Below are 22,412 nucleotides of genomic sequence, written 5' to 3' on the forward strand. Positions count from 1 at the left end.
TCACTGCGAGACGTTGTGGTTTATTGCAAAGAAAATTCCAAAATTAGCAATATTTGTACCACAAATATTGTCAAGACATTACTGGCCCCACTTGTCTGGCTAAGCTGCAGGCACCGTAATCAGGCATTTTTGGAATGTTTACTGTCCGTCGGATCTGGGCGGCGATGATCATCGAACACTTCGATGTGCCAGAGTTGTAACTCCTTCTGTGTCCTTCCGCTTCCTCCATGGTCGAATCAAGGGTCCACGTGACTGAAACTGGAGGACTTTCTTCAGTTTCTGAGTATGGCCGAATTATTTCAAACTCGCCCTGTCCACATTCGGATAGCATCGTTGATGTTCGGGTATTTTGGCCGTATCTGTACTCATCATTTTTCTTTTGCTTTTTGCCCCATTCAGCACAATTTTGCTCTCTTCCTACGCAGTTGTTGGAGTTTCTTTTATGTTTTCAAAGTGACCGCCACCATCAACAGCCTGTATGTACATCTAAACATAGGATCCACCTGGGGCTTTTCTTGTGATCCTTGACATGTTCATATGCAGCAAGGTATGAGACGGAGGGAACCCCCCCCCTGCTTTGTGTTGATCATTGTCTCGCAGGAATCTGGGGAATTCCTTTCAGACATCTTGGGGGGGGATGTGTTAAGTAACAATAGTCTGGAATGTGTATAGGGATTGGACATGTTGGGGGGTACCCCTTGGTCTCAGTTCTTGCTGGGTATAGACATGTTGTGTCATGATCTATTTATATTCAGGGCCGGGTGATACCTGACCAAAGATTTTATCAAGAAACTCTAATATGTGGTCAGGGAACCAGACTACACTAATCTTATTGCCGGATATGCATAGTACGGCATTTGCTTCAGTTCATGTGATGTATACACTTTTGCCGCCAAACCACTAATTGCTGATTTGGTTTATCTATTGCAATTTGCATATACTATGCTCACTTTCCGTTCACAATTTGTTCGTCTCAGTGATGCAATCCACTCTGATGTTATTGTTTCTAGTACCGATGTGCTCCTCAACGTACTGTTTAAGCTCCGTTTATGTTTACTGTGTACCCAGCTGATTTTCGGTCCACTGACGAAAGTACTGTTGTCCCTTTGTGAAATACAAATGGTGCTGCTCTCGTTGGTCTTGTAAAGAATGACGAAAGGTCTACCTAACTGGATTGAATCAGCCGGCTTGTAGCCTACTGTAAACTAAATTTCTTAGAATTGAATTGGTCAAAGAATAACTGGGTTTTTTTGTAGAGTTCATAAGGTGCTACCAGATCCATGTATTTATTGATAGCTGTAAAATCGAACGGGTTGCTGAACATAAGTATCTTGAGGTTGTGTTTGATGACAAGTTAAACTGGATCGAGTAACCATGTGAATCATAATTGAGAGAAGACTAAACTCGAGAATGTACTGCCTGGGGAAATTAAATTGTTCGATGTGAGGAGAGAAATCAAGTTGATATTTTAGAGTTCTTTTTTGAAGTGTGTAAACCCACTGTTTGTTATGCTGGGCTGGAAATACTGATACGAAAGTGAAGAATTAAGTTCGATTCCATCAAACGAGCTAGCAGACACAGTCTACAGTCAACAGCTGTGTGATAAACTACAGATAGCTAGAGAGATGCTGGTCATCCTCCCCATCCAGATGAAAGACTGATGAGAAAAGTGGTCGCACAGACAAATTGATATCCTTCATTTTTCACAGACAGATTTTGCCAGCCAAAAACTTCATAATGATGCCGTCACCAGATAATCTCTATTTTTAAAGTTCTTATTGCCATCTTCAAAGGTAGTAGGCGTGGAATTACCCTCAAACTCTATTGAGTACGTTTAGCATCGTTTTCAAGCAGGATTGGGTTTTAACTTGCGTTTTGGGAAGATATTTCAGATTTTCCAAAGCTTCTATTAAAAGAACTTTAAATATTGGTGTATAGTAAGTTTCTATGCCATTTATGTAATTTTTGTTGTTCTCATATTTTTGTGTCTGTGTTTCGTGTGTACATGTATTTTAATATATTATTATTATATCTTAATATTTCTTAAAATATTTAAGGAAAGCAGGAGATTTCGTTTTTGGGGGGATACAAAGTGAATTATTATGTACTTTGCGATGGGCAATGTCCCTAACATTAGTGTCCCGCGACCTTCCTGGTTTTGACGCTTCACAAGTCGATGGTTTGGTGTTCTATAGACAAAAAAATTGAGTTGCGCCATCCCACCACCACGACGTGACGCCACGACTTCTCTGTTGCGTCGTGCCGTCGCGTCTTGCCGTCATAGTGGCGCGTCTTGCCGTTGCGCTGTCGCGTCGCTTTCATTGTATGATTTTTATACGATGTGGGTTAGACTGTTGCGTCCTGCCGTCGTGCGGTTGCGTCCTGATGTAATGCCGTCCCGTCGTGCAGTCGCGTCGTATCGTGCCGTCCTACCTTACTGCTTCTGAAAGGGGCAGGTGATTATCACGGCCAATAGAGGGCGCATGCCAAAAGGGATGGAAAAAATAGTGTGCGTGCACATGCTCCATAGGGCCTACAAGATGTGATCATGTGATGGTAAGGGATCTCTTGATATGATTCCGTATGGGAACTGAGCTCCGTCACTAAGACGGCGCCCCCTATTTCCACCAGTAATGAGGCGACGGCGAAGGCACAATACGACGGCAAGACGCGACGGTTGAAGGGCACGACGCGACGGCTGAAAGGGACGACGTGAGGGGTCGCAGCACGACGAGGGGGTACGACACAAAGGCATGACGCTACAGCAAGACAGCAGGACACGACATCACGACGCGACGGCACTTCGCGACGTTACAGCATGACAGTACAACAGCAAGATGCAATAGAATAAATATAAATTTACAATAGGAGACAGCACAACCCAACGGCATATAGCAACGGAGATTTGGGGCCGTAGCGTCATATCGTCGCGTAGTGGTGTCGAGGTGACGGAACGACGTACGCGACATAATTTTGTCGTCTAAAGAACACCATATGATGGGTTTCAGAAGACCCCTCACCCAACCGCATAGGCCTCCTGGAATCATGCGTGATGCGCTCAACATGCTCTTGCGCCTCCGGGGATAGCTGCCCGGAACTATCAGATGTGACCAGACCAAGCTAAGCCTTGCTCAGCCAATCATGGCGATGTTTGATATGATTTATTGTTTCTACCGGGTGATGAACTGTGCCTTATATTTATTGATACCGCAGAGGGCAAACGTACATCGGGCTTGAGGGTAATGCAGGGTATTGTTACCATTTTCTCACCGTTAGTTACATTCTGAGCACTTCCCCAAGAGAATGTGACAAGATTGTGACCATTGTCCATTGTGACGTCAATGCAGATTTACCCACAAAATGAACGTTTTGAGCAAAATCTGAATAAATATCCATTGAACTGCATTAAAGGGAGAGCTAAAACTCTCCCTAATTGGTGTGATTTCCTTGTGAAGGAATTTACCGAACAGAATTGAAAGTTTTTTGGCCCAAAATGCGCAAACACAATCACTTTCTTGAGATATCTTTCAAAGTGTTACTAGACATTCCTATTTTTTCGCTTCCAACTTCTAGTTTGACATTGCAATCAATATGGAGGGACTTTACATGTTATGTTTTCATTTACTGAGTTCACGGAACCACCTTAGCTGAGGTGTGCTAATACAGAACGTTTTCATCCCAAGATTTTGTTAAACATTTTCCCAAAGTGCTAAATTTTAGCCTAAGCATCCGTTTTCCTGTTTTGACCTAAATCTTCGGAAAATTTTGTGTGAATGTTTGAAAAACATCTCAGAAATCAGAGCTATAATTCTGATTTGAAAAAAAAATTGTATTTTACGAAACTGGGATTTGGAAACTGCAAAACCAGCAAAAAAGAAAAATGCCATTTTTAAAATCAGTGTCACATGTGTAATTACAAGCTTTTAAGAGGACGCAATTCTAAAAAAAAATTACTGCTTTGTTTGCTTTCATGCATTGGTGAGTTGCGGTTTTGGTTTATAATGACATTTAAAGTTCATTACATGTAGTTTATTCCCGGTTTCCAATCAATTGTCTTCTCTTCGATGAGATGTCAAGAGCAACAAAGGTTATACATGGTTGCTGGGGGGGGGTTCTAACGCATAGAGAGACAGCGAGACAAATATTTTATGACTTTTTTGTTGGCCATCAAATTGATTTCATTTAGGTTTAGAAATACGGAGATTGCCGTGTGGCATCCCTCACTTCCTCTTTCGTAGAATAATTATGTCTGGTCGGAAAGACTGACAACAACTTTATTCACCCATTTCCCTAATTTCCTTTTTCAATTCGGCATTATGTGGTTTCATGTCTTATAACAACTTGGAACTTTTTCTTAAGACATTTTTAAGGCGTTTTTAGGCGTTAACATTGGTACCTGATAGGCCACACTCAGTCGGTAAAAAAACATGAGGCAAAGATTGTCTTTGACCTCAAGCACATTATGTTTATTTCATTTTTACAGTAAATGAATAACAAATGTTGTGTTTTGCCTTCAGAAAGCTTGTATATCCGCTATTTTCCTGTATGGAACTGGGTATCCTAGTTAATCCAGCCTAAATTTGGTATACAAACAGAGCCATTTCCAAGAAATCCTTGCTCACTAGGATAGCCAAAAGATGGTAACCATTACATTTACTGATTTCCGTTTAAATAAATGGACAGTTTTGAAGTAAACAGGATTTTCTAGTTGCAGATCTATTAGTCACCCCAGACAAATAAAAATAATCCTGTGATTGAGTGCAATGCACTCTAGGAGCACATCATAGCCAGCATCCCCGCTACAAATATCGACGTTTTGTATCACTGTTTAATGCACAATTTTCTTCATTTTGGACACTTAAATTGTTGAAGTCTCTGCATGTGGAGGTCTTAAACGACTACATGTACTCCGCTTGACTTTGTGCACGCCCACTATGATTTTCTTCAGAAGTGAGCAGCTTTCTTAAGCTACCGGCTTAATCTCTGTGAGGGTGTCTCTCCGTCAAATGTCACAGTCCCCCAAGTCAAGGTTTGTATTGACATGTTGGCTACTGATTTCCCGGTGTATGTACTATCCACGGCGAATGCAAACATCAAGCCAGGTAACATGAACATTGCATCAACGTAGTAGCATGCTAACGAGCCTCGTACCGAGCACGTTTAAACAAATAATTTGTGTAATTTCCCCTTACTTCCGTATGGAACGTTTCCGAACACGGTTAATATTTTAAGGCATTTCGTTTGTACGTTGGAAGTTTTAAGGCTTTCGAAAGAGAGGATAAAAGAAAGAAATATCGAATCAACAAGAGGGGGGTCACAAACACTGACGGCAGTAATAATCACAACAAAAGGAATATTCTATAATAGTTTTGTAGGATTTACAAAAAACTTGCATATTTCCTGCCATTTGAAATTGGGCTCAAAAGAGCGTACTGACAAGGGCCAGCTTATCGGCCAAGCAAACACCACTGCCTTCGCATTGTTTCGTGGAAAGCACTGTCTATCAAAACATGTCGACAATCATCCTCTGCTTTATAATAAGTGGCAGTGTCAGTACCTTGCCTGGGATTGAAATGGTTATTCAAAATGTTGCTGGTTATTAACAGTTAACGTTACCTTTTCAGACAAACCACAGCACGCAGGAAAATCTTTCAGTAAATTATCAGAAATAAAGACTGTACCCTTGGAACGATTTTCAGTAGCAAACGGTTAGCTCAGATTCTGTATTTGAAATAAAATGATTGATTAAAATGATTATACATGAAGTTCCGAAATGTCTTAAAGTTCCCTTCAGAATAAACCGCAGGCCATAGAGAACATGAGGTATTCCGAAATTTTCAAGATCGAGGGACGGTGGCGTATCCAGTATACGTGGGGTGGGGGTGAGATGGGCCAGTGGGTTGGGGGTCAACTTTTCCCCCCGTAGCACTGAAAGCGGCAAATCAGTATTATCACCTTCCTTTGGGAGAGGATACTTTCGCGGCAGAAGGAAATTTTAGTAGTAGAGAACTACCGGTTCTGCGTCAACCCCCTTTTCCACTCTGTTTCCTCCTCAAAATTCTTCGTGTAGTCGATGCTATAGAATCCTATTCCGTGGGGAGACAACAAATTGTCCACTATTTGTAATCCATCGGCGATTTTTTTCGATCAGTATTTCGGATACGTCTATTTTTGCTTGGTAGTACGCATACGGTTTTTCTTTTCGTTTCTGTAATTTTTGCCAATTTGCCACCGGCGCTCGGTAGCTGCCGTTGTTGTGGATTGTATTGCAAATTTTGCAATCGCTGTCCGCGTGTGCCATCTGTACGATTTTTGTGGAGCAAACCGTTTCATAGACTTGCTGGAAAGTGAGCGAAATGGTTTTGACAGTACATTTCGCGTGTGGATTTTCTTCGCTTTGCAATAGGTGCAATTGCCCTTTTACGTCCTTTTACTGCCTTGCGGGATACAAAGCCAAAAACATATATATCGTCGACAAATTCGCTTTGGATAGTCTCTAGATCTTTCGGCCGGTCTCGGCAATTTGATACGTAGTCCAAGGTGGAAACGTCGCAGAGCAAATTGTTCTGGTACGGGTTGGACAGTAGCAAAGCGGGACCGCGATGCGTTTTTGGGAGCGCAGGCCGAGTGTTCGCAGGCAAATGGTTTGCACTGGTGTTTCTATCGGATTGGATTTCATCTTCTTTTATAATATAGGATTTATTATTTTAAAAAGCGGTCTGCGATTTCAATGTGGTCGACTGCTTTCCTATATAGCGGCCCAAAAAATCTGGAATATTTGTACTTGGCTAGAATACGTGGCTGGAATATTTTTGGTTGACTCGAATATTTGTGGCCGGCTGGAATATTTTTGGTTGGCTGGAATATACTTTGTACTTGGCTGGTATATTTTTGGTTGGCTGGAATATACTTTGTACTTGGCTGGAATATTTTTGGTTGGGTGGAATATTTGGGGGCTGGGTAGAATATTTTTGGTCGGCTGGAATATTTGTGGTTGGTTGGAAATTTTTTTTGATCCCCTCAAATATTTGTGGTCGGGTGTAATATTTGTGGTTGGCTAAAATATTTGTGGCTGGGTGGAATATTTGTGGTCGGCTGCAATGTTTTTGGTCAGCTGGAATGTATTGGGCTGGGTAGAATATTTGTTGTCGGCTGGAATATTTGTGCTCGGTTGGAATATTTTTGACCGGCTGGAATATTTGTGGTCGGCTGGAATATTTGTGGTTGGCTAGAATATTTGTGGCTGGGTAGAATATTTGTGGTCGGCTGGAATATTTGTGTTCGGCTGGAATATTTTTGATTGGCTCGAATATTTTGGTCGGGTGGAATGTTTCTGGTTGGCAAGAATATTTTGGGCCAAAAAAAAATCCTATACCACGGCGTGCAGTAGAGGATATAGGGCATATAGAATAGGAAAGGAATGGGGGCAGGGGGATCTTATGAAAGCGTCTCACGTTTCTAATGTCAACCTCCGCAATTTCCTCGGGTTGAGTGTAAGCTTTAAACGCTTTAATGAGATCTTGTTTGACGACTCTGCCCTTGTGTGTAAATGGGATGTCGAGTGTTCTTGAACCGTTTTCAACGCTGGCGATATGACTGACGCGGGAGGTACCTGAATTGCCTTTGGTTCGTTCGGATGGCTTCAATGAGCTCAGGTTTGGTGTGAAATTTACGCTTGGGTGCCGATAATGGAATGTTATACTGCTTGACAAAATCTGCTAAAAACGCTTTCTTGAATCGATTGAAGGTTGATAATAGTGGTCTGTGTTTTAGGTTGCTCATGTCTCTATTTATACATAGGTTTTTAAAATTTTTCTCATTTTTTCCCGCGACTTGACTTGACGTGTTTTTTATATATTGTTCTCTTATGATAGTCCGTTTATTTAAGGCGATTGTAAACATAGCGCATTTTGCTTAGAACAGAGCCGTGCTTTATAAGTAAGTCACGAGTCGAGAGTAGTAGCCGGCGACCGGGAAAGCGAGGGGAAGTCCCTTTGTGTGCAGTGTAAGTACCGGGATTATATGTAGATGTAAGTGCGGTAAAAACGTCGGGGTCAAAGGTCAAGGTAAGTGAAGTGGGGAAACACCGGCGGAGAGGAGGAAACAGAGTGGAAAATTGGGTGACGTAGAACCGGTAGTTCTCTTCTACTATTTTGGACAATCGTTTCAGAAACAAAATGGCCTTTTTAGCTTCCCGACCTAAAACCTAACATCACTTCCCCCGGGGGGGGGGCTAGGGAAGTAGAGTTGGCGTAGCCTGAATTAACCCCACAGAAAGACGTGAATTCGGGCCGTATCAGTGCGAGAATCCAAAACTCGAACACGCACTTGCATGCCTCGGTATCATTCCATCTTCATAAAATGATCCTGGCGCTACTATTATTGAACACGTTGTGTTGAATTGATTGTAATTATCTGTGTGCACAGAAACATAATATTGCACAGCAAAGGAAACGGCCGCGCAATACAAACACTATTATAGACGACTTGATGTCAAGCCTAGCAAATCACATGACAGGCCACATTACGCTACAGTCATATGAAGTGCACGTGAATCATAAGGGCAAGGAGTACAATGCATGCAGTACATTAAAATACGGCGTCAACATATTTCAACGTTGCCATGTCAGCCATTTTTGTTGGTGAGCCTGTTATCTTTCAAACGTTAAAGACTACAGGCCGTGATGCAGCTGCAGTTAAGTGAAGCAGACCTGTATGGATGAGGGAATGACGGTGCTGACGTACGGTGTGGGATCATGGACGAATTCCCCCAATCACGGAGGAAGGATACAATCACTAATGCCGGGATGAGAGACTGAATAAAAGCTCATAGGCCTGCTGAACCCACAGTAAGTTGGACAACATTAGGTGCGACATACATTTTTTTGGACATGTACATATTCACTGTTCAGAATGCTTGCACGTACGAACACCAGGCACCGAACGTGTGTACAACGTCCTGTGCATGTTCGCTTTTTTGTATTACATTAATTATAAGTGTCTGTTCTGGACAGTTAGAGTTGCTCTGTGGTTAAAGTTCAAGTTGCGTCAACCTGTAACCCGGCTTGCTAGGGGCATGATGCGGACTCAGTCCTGTGACGTGACCCAGTTGTGGTGAATAGACCTACCTGTCATAGTGTCTATTTTAAACATAAAATGTCATCTGACGGTATTTATAACACATTTTTAAAGACGACACGCTCTACTGGCTTGATTTTTAACGCATATATCAGAGCATGCTTTTGGCAATCCAGAAATGCCTCACTACACAAGTAATGAAAACTGACTTTGTGTCATTTTCTACTTTGATCTTTACATCTAATAAGCTTCTGCACGAAACTACTGTCGAGTATCCAGCATTCCTGCTGCAGTGCAAACGAAACACGTGATGTTGTACTGTAATGAATTGAGTTTTGCAGTCATGATGAATGTTGGAAGCCTAACTTCTCGTAATTAAAGTCCAAAAAAAACCTGAGAAAAGGAAGAGGGAAACTGTACCAGTCGTCAGTTAAAAAGAGGAAATTTAGACAAATCCTAGGAGAACTTATGCATCTGATACATGTCCTTGGCGAGGGCAAGCATTTTCAAGGGTGTCGATGAATATAGGCCGAGCCGTACATGTATTTTGGGGTGGGGAAAACTTCTTTTTTTGGGGGGGGAATAGTGAATTGTTTTTCATGTAACCCTTCATGGCCTACATAGCCATTCATCATTTCCCCTCCATAATTGTATGACCATTGGTTAGTTTCCTTTTAGTTGCACCCAGACCTTTGAAACACGTGCATGTTATTTGTGGCTATCCGAAATTGGTGTTGTTTCAACCCAATTTGGCAATTAAATTAATATCTGCTTCATTTCCATCCAGAAATATTAACCATTTTAGATTAAAATGAACAATGTGAAATTCCAATCGCGAAAAGTGGGTTACACAACCCAAATTTGGGTACTTGCAGTTTTCCTGCGTGCACACGGCCCCTGAAAACAGGCACCGCCGGACGGAGTTATACATGTGTAGCTTTGTTATCATTGCAGTGAGTGCAACCTTTTTTTGCATTTTAGTACCACCACCATCACTGGCGCCGCCCGACAACTGACAGGAAACGAAACCAACTGTACGTCTACATCCGCAGTATATGTGTACATGTGCATGAACATGTACATACTGCGTATGTCATAATATTACATTGTGTAGTTGTTTCGTTTTCTACTGACCGCCGTGTCGCATAGCATAGGCTTTGAACTTTGGGCCACAGCGTAGGCCTACAGTTTCACGGAGCCCTCGATCCGATTCCAATTCCGATTGTCTTCCGGTTCGTGTCTGATTTCTCTAGTCAGGTCAGAATCCTGAAACCCTGAGTCTTTGCTCAAGCCCCGTGCCATAGAAAATGACAGCAACCACTACAAGAGACCAGCGGAACCACGGAAATGCGACAAGGCACGTACAGTTGTGTATGATCACTATCGCGCGCGTCTGTGACTGGGTGAATGGCTACAATCAGACTCAGTTGAGATAATGAGATACATTGTTTGTCCATCCTCACGTAAATGCATAGCTTTACACAACAGTCTTCAAAAATCATCATTTAACCTGTCTATGGGGGCGTGGGTCCGGGAGTCTCCACCGTGACGCTGATTATAAATATATAAAATCATCAAAAAGTGGTTCACCTGTAAAGGAAACTTATACACGAGCACGTGTTTATGTGATTGATGGTATTCTCTTTCAGCTTATGGTTAAAAAATCCTGTGGTATCTACTTAGTAAATTAAGTTAAGCATGATTTAAAACATGGTGTTTTATCCTTGGCACTTGTATCTGCAGACTACAGTTGTAAGTAGATGTAGGCTACATTTTTTCATGGCAGTTTAGGTTATATATTCGAAATTAAAACTTAAAGATTAGTTATTAATTGCTTATGTGCGATTTTAATCAGATTAATTGACTAAAATCTCTTAATCGAAAGCACCATTTGATTTGTAACTGAAGAAAGAAATAATTTAAATTTTGCTCGTGTAAGTTAAATGTAAGTACTTTGGAATACACATGATTAGATCGACATAACTCCAGCTAAAAATCCGATTTCAATAGAAAGATACGATTTTAGTTTTAAAGATCCAAATCGTTGATGAAAGAAATAATAATTAAAAAATCTCCAGCCCTGATTCTACCTTTCTCTTACTATATAGCTTTCAAGGTAAAACCGAGCTGCCTATAGCTTTTCATGCATCTTGAACTTGTACTCTCACTGTTCCCACGATTTAACCCTGTATACTTGATTTAATACGTTCTGGTTATTTCTTACAACCCAGAGACGAGTACTAGGAGAAACGGGAGACAATGGGTGCAGTTTGGAGCTGGCTGCTTGGATCAGGTAGGATGACAACAGTTTGTCCTTATGATTTGTGAAAGGATTCAAAGTGTCCGTCACTGTTATGCAAAAACATTCCAGTGGTTCACAGTATGCGAAAAAATGTGCCAAATACTTTGGTATAGACTTCCTATAACCTTGACCTTTCACCCTGCCACCTGGCTAGATCCTTAGGGGTGCAGACCACTAATTCAAGTGAGAATTTCTGACCAGCTCATTAGCATTAAAAGTGCCCCCACAGTATCTTTTGAAAAAAGAGATTGTTTGGCCCCCAAAATGGTGAGATTGTGTAAATCGTCGCCAGGATCAACTCCCTGGGTCTTTGAGCTTTCATATGAGGGCAGAAGGGCTGAAAACTACGGTTGAAAAATGGTCCTAAGTGCCCGAGAAAGTTGAGGGTTGCCACTTGAAAAATGGCTGCAATCAGACTTCGGAAAAATCACTTTTTGGGGGGTGATTTTGTTTTGTGGGAATAATTAAAAATGTAATTGGTTAACCCACAAAAAATTGAAAAGAAATTGAAAGATAAGTGACCAGACAAGAATTTCATTTGTGTTTCAGAAATCTCAGGGATGTTGGCGTGCATGCTATTGGGCCCTGAACGGTGCTGATTTTACACTGTTTTCAATGGGGCTTGAATTAGTGGACTGGACCCTTAGGCCTTTATGGTTGCAGGCCGGTAAATAGGACGAAAACTGCTTGCGCGGGCCAAATCACAATTTGTATGCATTCATATGCTCTACGAAGTAGAACATTTTGTGGCCCATGAACTTGCAGGATTTGTAGAAAAGACAGGTTTAGGCAGGCAAAGAGAGTACCAGCTTGCGTCTGAGTGAGACTTGGGAGAAATTGGGTGACTGAAAACGGTCTATTTTTCGAGAAGTGTAAGGTATCGAAATTTCATTGAATATATTTATTTCCGTGGAAATGAATATCTTCAAAAGTCATAAGTTAATGAATGGAAAATTGAAAAGAAAATAAAAAATCATTAACTGAGCTTTGATTTGATGTGCGTCTCGAACGCCTGAGAAACTCGTGAGTATTCCTGGTTTTTTGAAGTTCGGGTATTTATCACTGTTGGTAGTTTATTTATTGGCCTGAAACCATGTGTTCAGTCGTACCATGTACTTTTCTGTTGTTTTGGCCGACCTTCAACTAATGGAGGCAATTATAGCCTACCCGTTTCTTTGACGATACAAGTTGCCGGACATATTTCCTCAAATCTGTTCCCAAACAGTGTGTTATTGTGTAATTCAACAAGTACATTGTAAAATGGGGCACCTAAGTGGGGGCATTTTTCTTCGTTCATAGGCCTACAGGTGTAGAATGTAAGACCACTTGTCGCATTCAAAGTTGCCAGTAATGGTGCTGTAACTTATGGGAGAAATTTACTGATGCGGGTGTCATTTTCCTGCAGCCTTCAAAATTTAAATGGAACCTCACTGACCAACATGCGTACGTGGCCACAGACGATTTGTGCCCACGGTACGTTTGGAATAATTTCAAGCAGGCCTACTCATGTGGCTGCCTACAGACCTGCGCTTGATTCCTCACTGGGAAAGTAGTCGAAGTATGCGTTCTAAACAATAAATCGCCCCCCAGAAGCTTTTCCTCGACAGTTGGCCCTGAAAGAATTCCTTTTCTTGAAACTTCAAAAAGAGTATGTTGATGTTCCTTTTCCAATTACATGGCCATTCGGTTGATTTTTTTGTTGCTTGAAGGGAATCCTAGCCAAGAGCACCTGCAGCCAGCATCTTTGGGTGCGTCCAACGTCGATTCCATCACACAACATGCAACACCAGCTCCAAATTTTCCACCAAATGTGGCAGTGACAGGACGAAACAATCCGGTTTTTCTCAATCGTGTCGAAGGATCAATATTCAACTTCTATGCGGAGACTCCTAAGAACGGTAAGTGAACATCAGTGTAGTTATATTTCTGGTGTACCTTTTACTCATAATTTTATGTTTTTAACACGACTTTTCTTTCAGGTTTTCGGGTGCAAGTGCATAATTAAGTGATATCCAAAAGAAATTCATGCAAAATTAAGATAAAAGCCTGAAACTTAATTTGAAATACTTTTCTTAATTGCCTATGCATAGAAAAGGGGCACTTGGGGATAAATTGTGCTGAGCAGCTGAAGACATATTACTTGAAGGAAATGAGCACAATTCCGATCCATCCAATTCTGCTGTCCACAACGAGGAAGATCAAGGATATTTTCATACAGCTGCTGCTCCGTAAAGAGACGCACAGGACTAGAAGAGCTGAAAAAGGAGTAAGACTGAGGGCAGACTCCAAGGAATGCTACCCAGATAATCCGATAATGGAGCCTTTGAAATCCCAAGACGATCTGATGCAACTCCTGATTGATGATGGCCACGTTGTTGTCGTGGGAACAGCTGGGAAGGGTAAAACTACCCTCACTAGAAAGATTGCGTATGACTGGACTTGCCATGCTTCTGATTCGTGCTTGAGTTTGTTCAAGCTTGTGTTCGTTCTGAGAATGAAGGAGATCCAAGTTGGCTCGGGCATCCTTGATTCAATGCGCAAGATTCTCCCAACGGACGTTGGGGTATCGAGGCGGCATCTCCAGCACATAATACACGAAAATCAGAGAGAAGTCCTTATCATATTTGACGGCTTGGACGAAGCTTCCTCAACTGTACTCGAAGGTCCAGTCCATGATGATGACTACCCAATCAAAGATGTCTTGTCCGCCAAAGCTCTTCGAAATTGCTCAGTGCTCGTTACAACACGCCCACACAAAATGGACCAACTTCGAAGCTACTTTAAAAACTACACAGTCGTTGAGACAACTGGTTTTTCATCGGACAACAGGAATAAGTATATACAGCAGTTTTTCTCTGATGACAAGAGCATTGGAGAAGCTCTTATAAAGGAAGTAGATGTTACTGCTTTTATTCATACCTTAGCACAGTGCCCTATCATGTTGTTGCTTCTGTGCTTGATTTGGAATCATGACCAGACCCTACCCCAACGATTAACAGAGCTATACGAAAGGGCAGTAAATGTGCTGGTCGACCACCTTTCCAGTAAAGGCAGTCCAAATCTCCATGATCCGACGAAAATGGATGCGCTCATAGAGGTCATTGGCAGAGTCGCATTTGAAGGTTTGATCAATCCCTTGGGAGAAAGGTTGGTGTTCTCCCCAGAAGAGTTCTCTAACAATCTGGAGTACGCATTTCAGATTGGCGTTTTATTTCAGGAGACAAGGATCGCTGTTGAGCACATCGTGAGGACGATTAATTTTTTGCACAAATCGTTTCAAGAATTTTTCGCTGCCAAATTCTTAGCACTAAAAGCAGGGGGGCAGATACGAGAAAAGCTATTGCCACTTGTAACGTTGGAAACGATCCAGGAAAAGGAGTACCTTCTTCGGTTTTGTTGCGGCATGAACCAAGAGGCTGCCTGCGCGATTCTTGAGCACATCAACGGACTCAGCGAAGATCTGCAAACACCAGCCTACTTGTGGATACAGAGTTTCTCGTTGGTGCTAGTTTTCGAGGCGCAGTCACCGGACTTGGTTAAAGCGGTGGGGTCACGTTTAACACTGAAATACAAGGAAGATTTTTCGGCCATGGTCTACTTTTTGCAATGGCTTCCGGATTTCGTCCGACTAGACAGGCTAAACATCCATGTGACCCATATTCATGCGCAAGCTGCCTCACGCAGTATTCTGAAACGAGTCAGGGTGGACTCTTTATATTTCCATCTCGACCTGACTTCTATGAATTCAGGACAGTTTCTAAATCAGCTAACGGCTCTCAGAGAAAACATTGCTAGCATGCCCCACCAGCCTCATGCTACACGTCTGTATTTAACCACAGATAGCTGTGATAATCATTCCAACACAGAGGAGTGTAACACCGTCGGTATTCAAATCTCCCAGCTTAGTTGCTTCTTTCGAGAAAATCAAACCCTCAAGAATTTTGGCATAGGACTCGCAGGCAACATCATCCGATCAGAAGTGCAGCTGAAGGACTTCGTTGGTACCCTTGTGTCATGCAAGGCGACGTACTTGTGCATTGATGACAACGACTTGCACGGATCACTTGGCATCCTTTCTCCGCTATTCCAGACCTTGACGTCCCTTGTGCTGCGACGCTGCAGCCTGACTGACGATGATATGAATGAGGTGTCTAAGTTTGTGACAGAGGCAAATAACCTCACTTGCCTGTACTTTCAAGGCGGAAACTTTAGTCAGGATGCAGTTAACACTCTGATAGACGCCATCAATCAAAACGAATCTGTCGATTTTGAGAAACTATACCTGTGCGATATAGACTTAGACCCGTCACTGGTCTCTAGCATGGTCTTGGAAAAAATCCCACACTTGAAGGAATTTAAAACAGGGTTCTTCGCAAAACGGGAATGAAGGCCTCCCCGACACAAAATCACAGAAACCAGACGGATCACCCCATCTGACTACCCACCACTGCAAGCGAGGTTTGTGTGGAGGAATGACCCTGTTCGGAGCTGGGAAGAAATATGTTATGGTAGGCCTATTATCTCACCGAGAACGCATTGAAGTGAGCTTTTGTCCTGAAACAAAATAAACTTCATGCTATAGTTTTGGTAGTAATTATATTATCGTTAAAAATGGATCCTTTCTAGGAGGAAAGAATGCGGGGAAAAAAGAAACGAAAATATCATCTTGGACTCAAACCAATAGAGAGCACCCACAATACTAGCTCTTTTCCCATACACAAGATCAAATTCTTCCCTTTGTTACCCACGACCCCTCATAATGACACCGGAGCCGTTTAATTCCGTTCTTAACGTAGTATGTTTCGGCCCTGTTCCGAACGGGAGCGTTTCTCTATAAAAGCCACATTTGTTCAACAGCGGTGGGTAGTCCAGTCGGATGGAACGATACGACAGGTGTTTCAGTTGGCCATAAAAGAGGCTGGAGTGGGGAGTGTCCATCTCGGGGAAAATGTCTACACCCTGCCACTAACAAGGCATGAAGTAATTGTATCCTCAGTACAGGTGGACGTAATCATTTAACGCTGCAGCCTGTATCAAACCTCCAATTCGCATTTGAGAAAAATATATTTGCACTTTCATGGAAAAGAGAAGGTGCTTTAATACTCAGCAACGACTGCCATGCCGAGACTCCTGGCTGGCATTCACTCCTCTCTCGTTGAACTGTGTCGTTTATTTAACGTACTGGCCGTGTTACCAGGAGTAATAATGAAGGCAGGCACCAAGTTAGTCTGACCTCTATTTATTAGTGAAAGGATTCTTGTGCACAGAGTATATGCAGCGTTTTCGGTTCAGAGTTGCATACATAGAGAGTGCGTAGCACCATCTTTCGGGCCTGTTTGTTTCACACGGATTGGAATCGCGATCAGTGATCTGTAATCCAACGAAGGATCACTGATCGTGATCCAGACAAGCACGGCCTTAGAGTTTGATACAAAATGGCTGTTCATTACCGTGTGACGGTGCAGTAGCACGCAGCTGTTGTTTACTAATTATGTTACATGTGCGCTGATGTATAATCCACCATTTTGGTTTCAACAGTAGGCAAATATCAAAACACAATGACGTAACGCAATGTTTACCGCAGTGCATTGTGGGTGAAAAGTCGGGATACATGTACATGTAGAAATCAAAGATGGCGGACACGTGTGAGCCTTCGCGCGCATTTAGAGGGAGCAAATTTGCAGTCTCGCGGAAGCTTGAAAAAAATGTAGCTCTGGCGTTCGTACTTGATACAATGGCACGCAACATTTAACGCGGACAAATTTGGAAAATGTAAATTTTGACAATTTTCCATTCGCGTGATGTTAGCAATAGCTCACGTATGATCGTTCGCTCGTCGTCCCGAACAGGGAGCTGGATAGGGCTTATGGCCTTACACAGATTTCATTGAAGGAAATACGTCACGTGGGTTCACAGATAACGAAGCGCAGATTCTTCTGCCAGGTGCGCGACTCGCTCAATGCGTTACACAAGCGGCAGTCATCAATTCGATATTTTCTTTTTCATTCTCGTTGCTGAAAATATTTTCACTACACTTTATTCGTTAATCCGAAATTAATCAAGATAGCCTATGGTGTTTAATATATCGCCAAAGGCCATTTGCAAACGCACGTGCCAAACTAGTTTATCTTGAATAAGTAGATTACCATCAGAAACACTATGCACCACACCACATCGTGCACCACACCATGCATCTGTGCACCACACCACATCGTCCAGCACGATCGTGACATCACAGGAAAAGGGTCTATACGGCAAAGCCGTATTAAGTCTAAAACCAGTTTTGCAGAGACTTTAAGGGAGCAATCAATAATATTGCTCTACTGAGACAACCCATATACATGCGAAGTTTGGATTTCATTGTTTCTTTGTACACCTGTGTGTGGTGGCATGAAAACAGGATTTGCTCCCAAAAGTGTGTATTTTGGGGGAAGACACCTAACAGTAAGGATATAGCTTTAATTGGCCAGCAGGCGTATATTTCCATATGCCCTTCTCTCTTTGGAAGCCTCAAAGCGGGTTTTTAGCGTGACAAACTCTGGACGCTAGAGGTAAAGGGGATTAAAGTCAGCAGCGTTCGGTGATAATATCCTAATTGAGCCCCGTGCACTTTTAATAGTTTATTGCGTCGTCGGTGTTGATTGTTAACCCCTCCCAGAAATTTCCCAGAAAAAGTGCTTTTGCCTTTCCCCCGCCAAGTTTCTGGTGACGCGCACGGTTGCGCACACCCCATTCAGCGATTTGGACAAAGGGGCGTTTGAATACAGTGATAAAGAACTTGATTGGGCTGGGTTCCTTTACGGTTAAGGCTTGATATCCAAAGGAAATCCGGAGGTATAAAGTGTCCTCTTGTTTCTTGGAAGAGGAAATTTTCACAGAGTTTATACTTCGGGTCTTGTAACATGTATTTGTACTGTAGTTGTAGCGTAACGGAAACGCATAAAATTTACCACGCTGGTGTATGTGGTTATTTATAAAGCTGCAGTATACGTGCACTTAAATCGACCTAAGAATAATATCCGAAGACCTCTTTCGGTCCTGTGAGAACCTGAAAATACAAATCGTTCTTAATACTTTTGTGTTACTTTTACATCACATTAATATTGATTGAAGCAGTCACCCGGGTTTCTCCTCACTCAAGAACTCTAAGAACACCGCCCGTCATTCATTCTCGTCATATTATTATGGCATAGCCTTCGTTTAATAGTGGTGTTCAGGCAGATTGGAGGGGTGTAGGTTTCGGAGTATCCATCGTGGCGACAAAGGCTGTCTCCTCGCACACCTCAAAGACACAGGTTTTAATTTGAAGTTGTTCAGTATATACATGAATTGTGAGTTTTTGCAATGCTCAGTTTATGTGCTGCTATCCGAAGGAGTTGACTGTTTTAGTCATTTTTGAAGTTTTGAAATATTACTTTATTATGAAATGTACCTAAGTGCTTCGGCTCTTCTTTTTATCTTGCCCACCTTGAAATGTTATGTTAGCATGCCATTGTGTGATTTTGCTAAACCCTGTTGTCTTTCACTCTTTTTCACAATCTCGCTATAGTGTCATTTCCAAAGTTTCAGTATTTCAAATCCTTAGTCTTTTTTATTTTTTAATTAACTTGTGTAGAGCAGATTTGATACACTGGGGAACCAATTTTTCCTAATTACTTAATTAGAAATGCAAAAACTTCCTGTTAATTTGTACCTCTGTAGATGCTGAACAGCCTAGTTTAGTCACCTTTAACATGGGGACTTCCCCTGAGCTGCGTAATTCTTTTCCAGAGCCCGCCTCCAGCCAAGTCCCATGGGGATTGTGTGTAAATATCTAAGCCACGTGCTTATAGGGGATTATTGACAAAGAAAGTGCCTGGGCAAGCCTGGGGCCCGTCTTATATCAATGGTCGGTCTCTCTTATGTGTCTCTGAGCTGCAGACAGCTGTCCGAGTAGTTACATTGTGTTGGGGGTGTCAATTTTTTATGGTTATAACTGAAGCGATCTCAAAACGATCACCTTGGAGCAATGGGTGTAAAAAGTCATATGCAGCAAGGTATGAGACGGAAAGAACCCCATTTCCCTGCTTTGTGTTGGTCATTGTCTTGCAGGAATCTGGGGAATTCCTTTCAGACATCTTGGGGGGATGTGTTAAGTAACAATATTCTGGAATGTGTATAGGGATTGGACATGTTGGGGGGGGGTACCCCTCGGTCTCATTTCTTGCTGGGTATATAAAAAGTAGGCTCTGTGCAGTGAATTTAATTGATACACGTATGACGGCCTTTGAGCATTAACAGGAAAAAGTCGGCCCTGTGCAGCGGAGGGTTCAAATACATATATTCTATATTTATTCAGCGTGTGAAGTAAATGAGTGTTAACATCGAAAGGAAGTCGTACATGTACATGATAATACGTGTATAATTGTGCTGTCTTGAACAAGCCGCACGGGTACTCCGTTAATGGTTGCAGGCCAGTAAATGGGTTCAAAATTGCTTAACCGAATCACGATTTGTAGGCTGTTGAATTCTCTGGTATTGGAGCATTTTATGACACCTGGACCGAGTGGATTGTAAGGAGGAAGAATAGAAGCTAGGAGCATTACTGTCGGTTTGTATTTCTGAAGGTATCGGACCAAATAGGGCCCTCCAAACTGCCATATTTTGCCATAGAGTGTAGGCATCAATTTTCAAAATGGCGATGGGCCTCATGTTTGTTTTGAAGGGTGATTTTCTCTGGAGACAAATATCTTCAAAAGATATCGGTTAATTCACTAAACAATCGAAAGAAAACTGAAAGACGAGGAAGTGAACTTTCATTTGGTATTTGTCTTGAACACCTGAAAAAATCATGATTATTTTTCCTGATTTTTGAAGTGGGGATATTTGTCACTGTTGTCTATGACAGTTTATTTACTGTATCCCTAATCAAAACGTCAGCAAAACCCCGTGTCATCTGATTGATTGATGAATTGCAGTTCGTGTGACTTGAGCAAATTATTGGGCACGTTTGCACACGCACGCACACAAAAACAAACGGAGACAGTGATGATAACCGTGTAGCATTGATCTTAATTTTATTCGTGTAATTTTTTGCATACAAACCGGTCGGTATTACATTATTCTGTCGTTGAAAGTCCCAGACGTCGGCAAACCTTTTGGGATAGTTTGGAGGAGATAATGATTGATGTGGCTCCAGGCTAAATTCTGGTGAAATGTAAAAAAAAAAAATACGTTCACTTGCAGTCATAATGATAAAATGTCCATTTCCCATCCTCGACCCTTGGCGTTACCACATTACTTTGGAAAAAAAACCCTTGATTGGTTGAAAAGAGCCATGTTGTTGATTCATGTTGGTGGGGAGTATTATTTCATGTTGTTCAAGTTGGTAGCGACGCGACCGTAACACACGAATTTTTATTGTCATTTGTGATCCAGCAAAGTGCAGTTCCCGCCAAATGAGTGTTACCAGTCGACCCAGTTAGGTCACCTGGTCCCTCCACGTCTCTTCGACATCTCTCTTTTCTACCTTATTTTGGGCATGATCGGTAGACCATGAGTCTGTGTGTTACAAAGGGATGATCAGCCTCATAATTTTTTATGTCAAGATTGCCTGAGCTGAGTGTGAAGAAGCCACGAAGCCTTGATCTGTACCAAGTGAAGGCAACCTCAAAAGAAGGTTTGAAAACATACTTCACTTATCTTGCATGAGACAATACAAACCCGAGTGCATCTTCTCTTTGAAGAACGCTAGGTTAGGATTTTACCCCTTGAATAGTGATATGGTTGATCGTGCCATGAATACACCAGCCAAGGCTCTGAACTAGAGTGCAGCACCTCGATCTGAACCGGCTGTGGAGATTAATTACTGGCTCCAAATTGGTGAGCATTCATCAGCTGATACGACCTTCCTGATTCAAGACCATCTGTTTAAGGAGACAAGACTCAATAGGACAACGAAAAAGGTACATATCGCTCCCTTTATCTTTATTCTCTAAATTGCCAGGTTTTTTTTATTGCAATTGAGGATTTTCCAGCTTCATTTACCTTGTAATAATGATGTCTCTACTTCTAAGTGTGAAAATAAAGCTTTTATTAACTAGCGCAATTTTCCTCTCTTTGTTGAAAGATCTCGCAAAAGAGGCGATGCCTAAGCGATGCCCGAGCTCGGTTGTGTTGGGAAAACTTATAAATCATGGTAGACCATAGGTGTAAATTCCAGGGGATAGGCTATTGAATCATCCCAGCTTTTTAAGTTGTGATGAGCAAAAGAATAAACGCAGATTGTGAAGACTTTTTAGGATTTCCCATTGACTAAAATATTTGCAATATCACTATAGGCCTAAAGGGAACACAATTTTATAAAGCCATAAATACGCCATTCTACGAAATTCTACGTCAGGTAGTTCCACCGCTATTTTATTTTCCAGAGCAGCTGTTCATTTTTTCGAAAGCAGCTATTTTTGTTTTGGTGAGCAGCTGATGTGTCTATTTTGGTGAGCAGCTAATGTGTCTATTTTGGTGAGCAGCCGATGTGTCTAATTTGGTGAGCAGCTATTTGGTTTTTTTTTTATAAGCTCGTGTTTCGTGCGGATGCTGGGGCCCGTTGCAGCTGTATCTGTATTGTTGCATATTGACAATCACACAAAATAAATCAGACACAAAAACAAGATTCCACAATTGCAAATCTAGAAATTCTGACTATCCATAATCGCACATCAAAATGCCAGCAAAACAATAGAATACACAGATTACATCCATTTTCACATCAAAATCCACTTGATACAATCATAATGTAACATGACATCTTGCCTGACCAGCAGCGGTACACGAAGGCCCTGGGAATCCGACCAGCAGCATCGGGTCCAAAATAGTGGAAGAAGTCGGCCTGCCGACGCAAAACGAAAGTTCAGTTCATAAAAGTCTCATCGGGCCCGCCGCAAATTCAGAAAGTTAATGAAACCAGCACCATGGTGGCGGCACCATGCATAAAGCATGGCCCGTAGAGTCATCAGCCCGACGACATAATAACACTGCTGGCAGATACAGCCAT

At 42.1% G+C, this 22,412-nt stretch overlaps 1 protein-coding gene across 2 annotated transcripts; it reads left to right on the plus strand.

Annotated features, from left to right (window-relative positions):
* Window positions 1–8,517: 8,517 nt before the first annotated feature.
* Window positions 8,518–21,324, plus strand: LOC110986231 (uncharacterized). Of its 2 annotated transcripts, XM_087132631.1 has the most exons (5): window positions 8,518–8,849; window positions 10,336–10,435; window positions 11,310–11,371; window positions 13,090–13,278; window positions 13,471–21,324. In XM_087132631.1, the coding sequence occupies exons 3-5, from the start codon at window positions 11,338–11,340 to the stop codon at window positions 15,765–15,767; spliced, it is 2,520 nt and encodes an 839-aa protein (XP_086988757.1). In that variant the 5' UTR covers window positions 8,518–8,849; window positions 10,336–10,435; window positions 11,310–11,337; the 3' UTR covers window positions 15,768–21,324. The 2 variants fall into 2 exon arrangements, with proteins under 2 accessions (XP_086988757.1, XP_022103634.2); XM_022247942.2 differs by lacking the exon at window positions 10,336–10,435 and having other exon boundaries at window positions 8,521–8,849.
* The last annotated feature ends 1,088 nt before the right edge of the window (window positions 21,325–22,412 follow it).

The sequence above is a fragment of the Acanthaster planci genome, linkage group LG02 (assembly GCF_054643075.1).
Source record: "Acanthaster planci isolate LZ-2023a linkage group LG02, COTS_SCS, whole genome shotgun sequence".
Lineage (NCBI taxonomy): Eukaryota > Metazoa > Echinodermata > Asteroidea > Valvatida > Acanthasteridae > Acanthaster > Acanthaster planci.

What these genes read in the sequence shown, in the direction of transcription:
- LOC110986231 (XM_087132631.1), top strand. Translation starts at nt 11,338, where the DNA reads ATGGGTGCAGTTTGGAGCTGGCTGCTTGGATCAG. An exon ending in GAGCTGGCTGCTTGGATCAG is followed by an intron (nt 11,372 to 13,089) that starts GTAGGATGACAA and finishes TGTTGCTTGAAG; the next exon opens with GGAATCCTAGCCAAGAGCAC. An exon ending in TGCGGAGACTCCTAAGAACG is followed by an intron (nt 13,279 to 13,470) that starts GTAAGTGAACAT and finishes GCCTATGCATAG; the next exon opens with AAAAGGGGCACTTGGGGATA.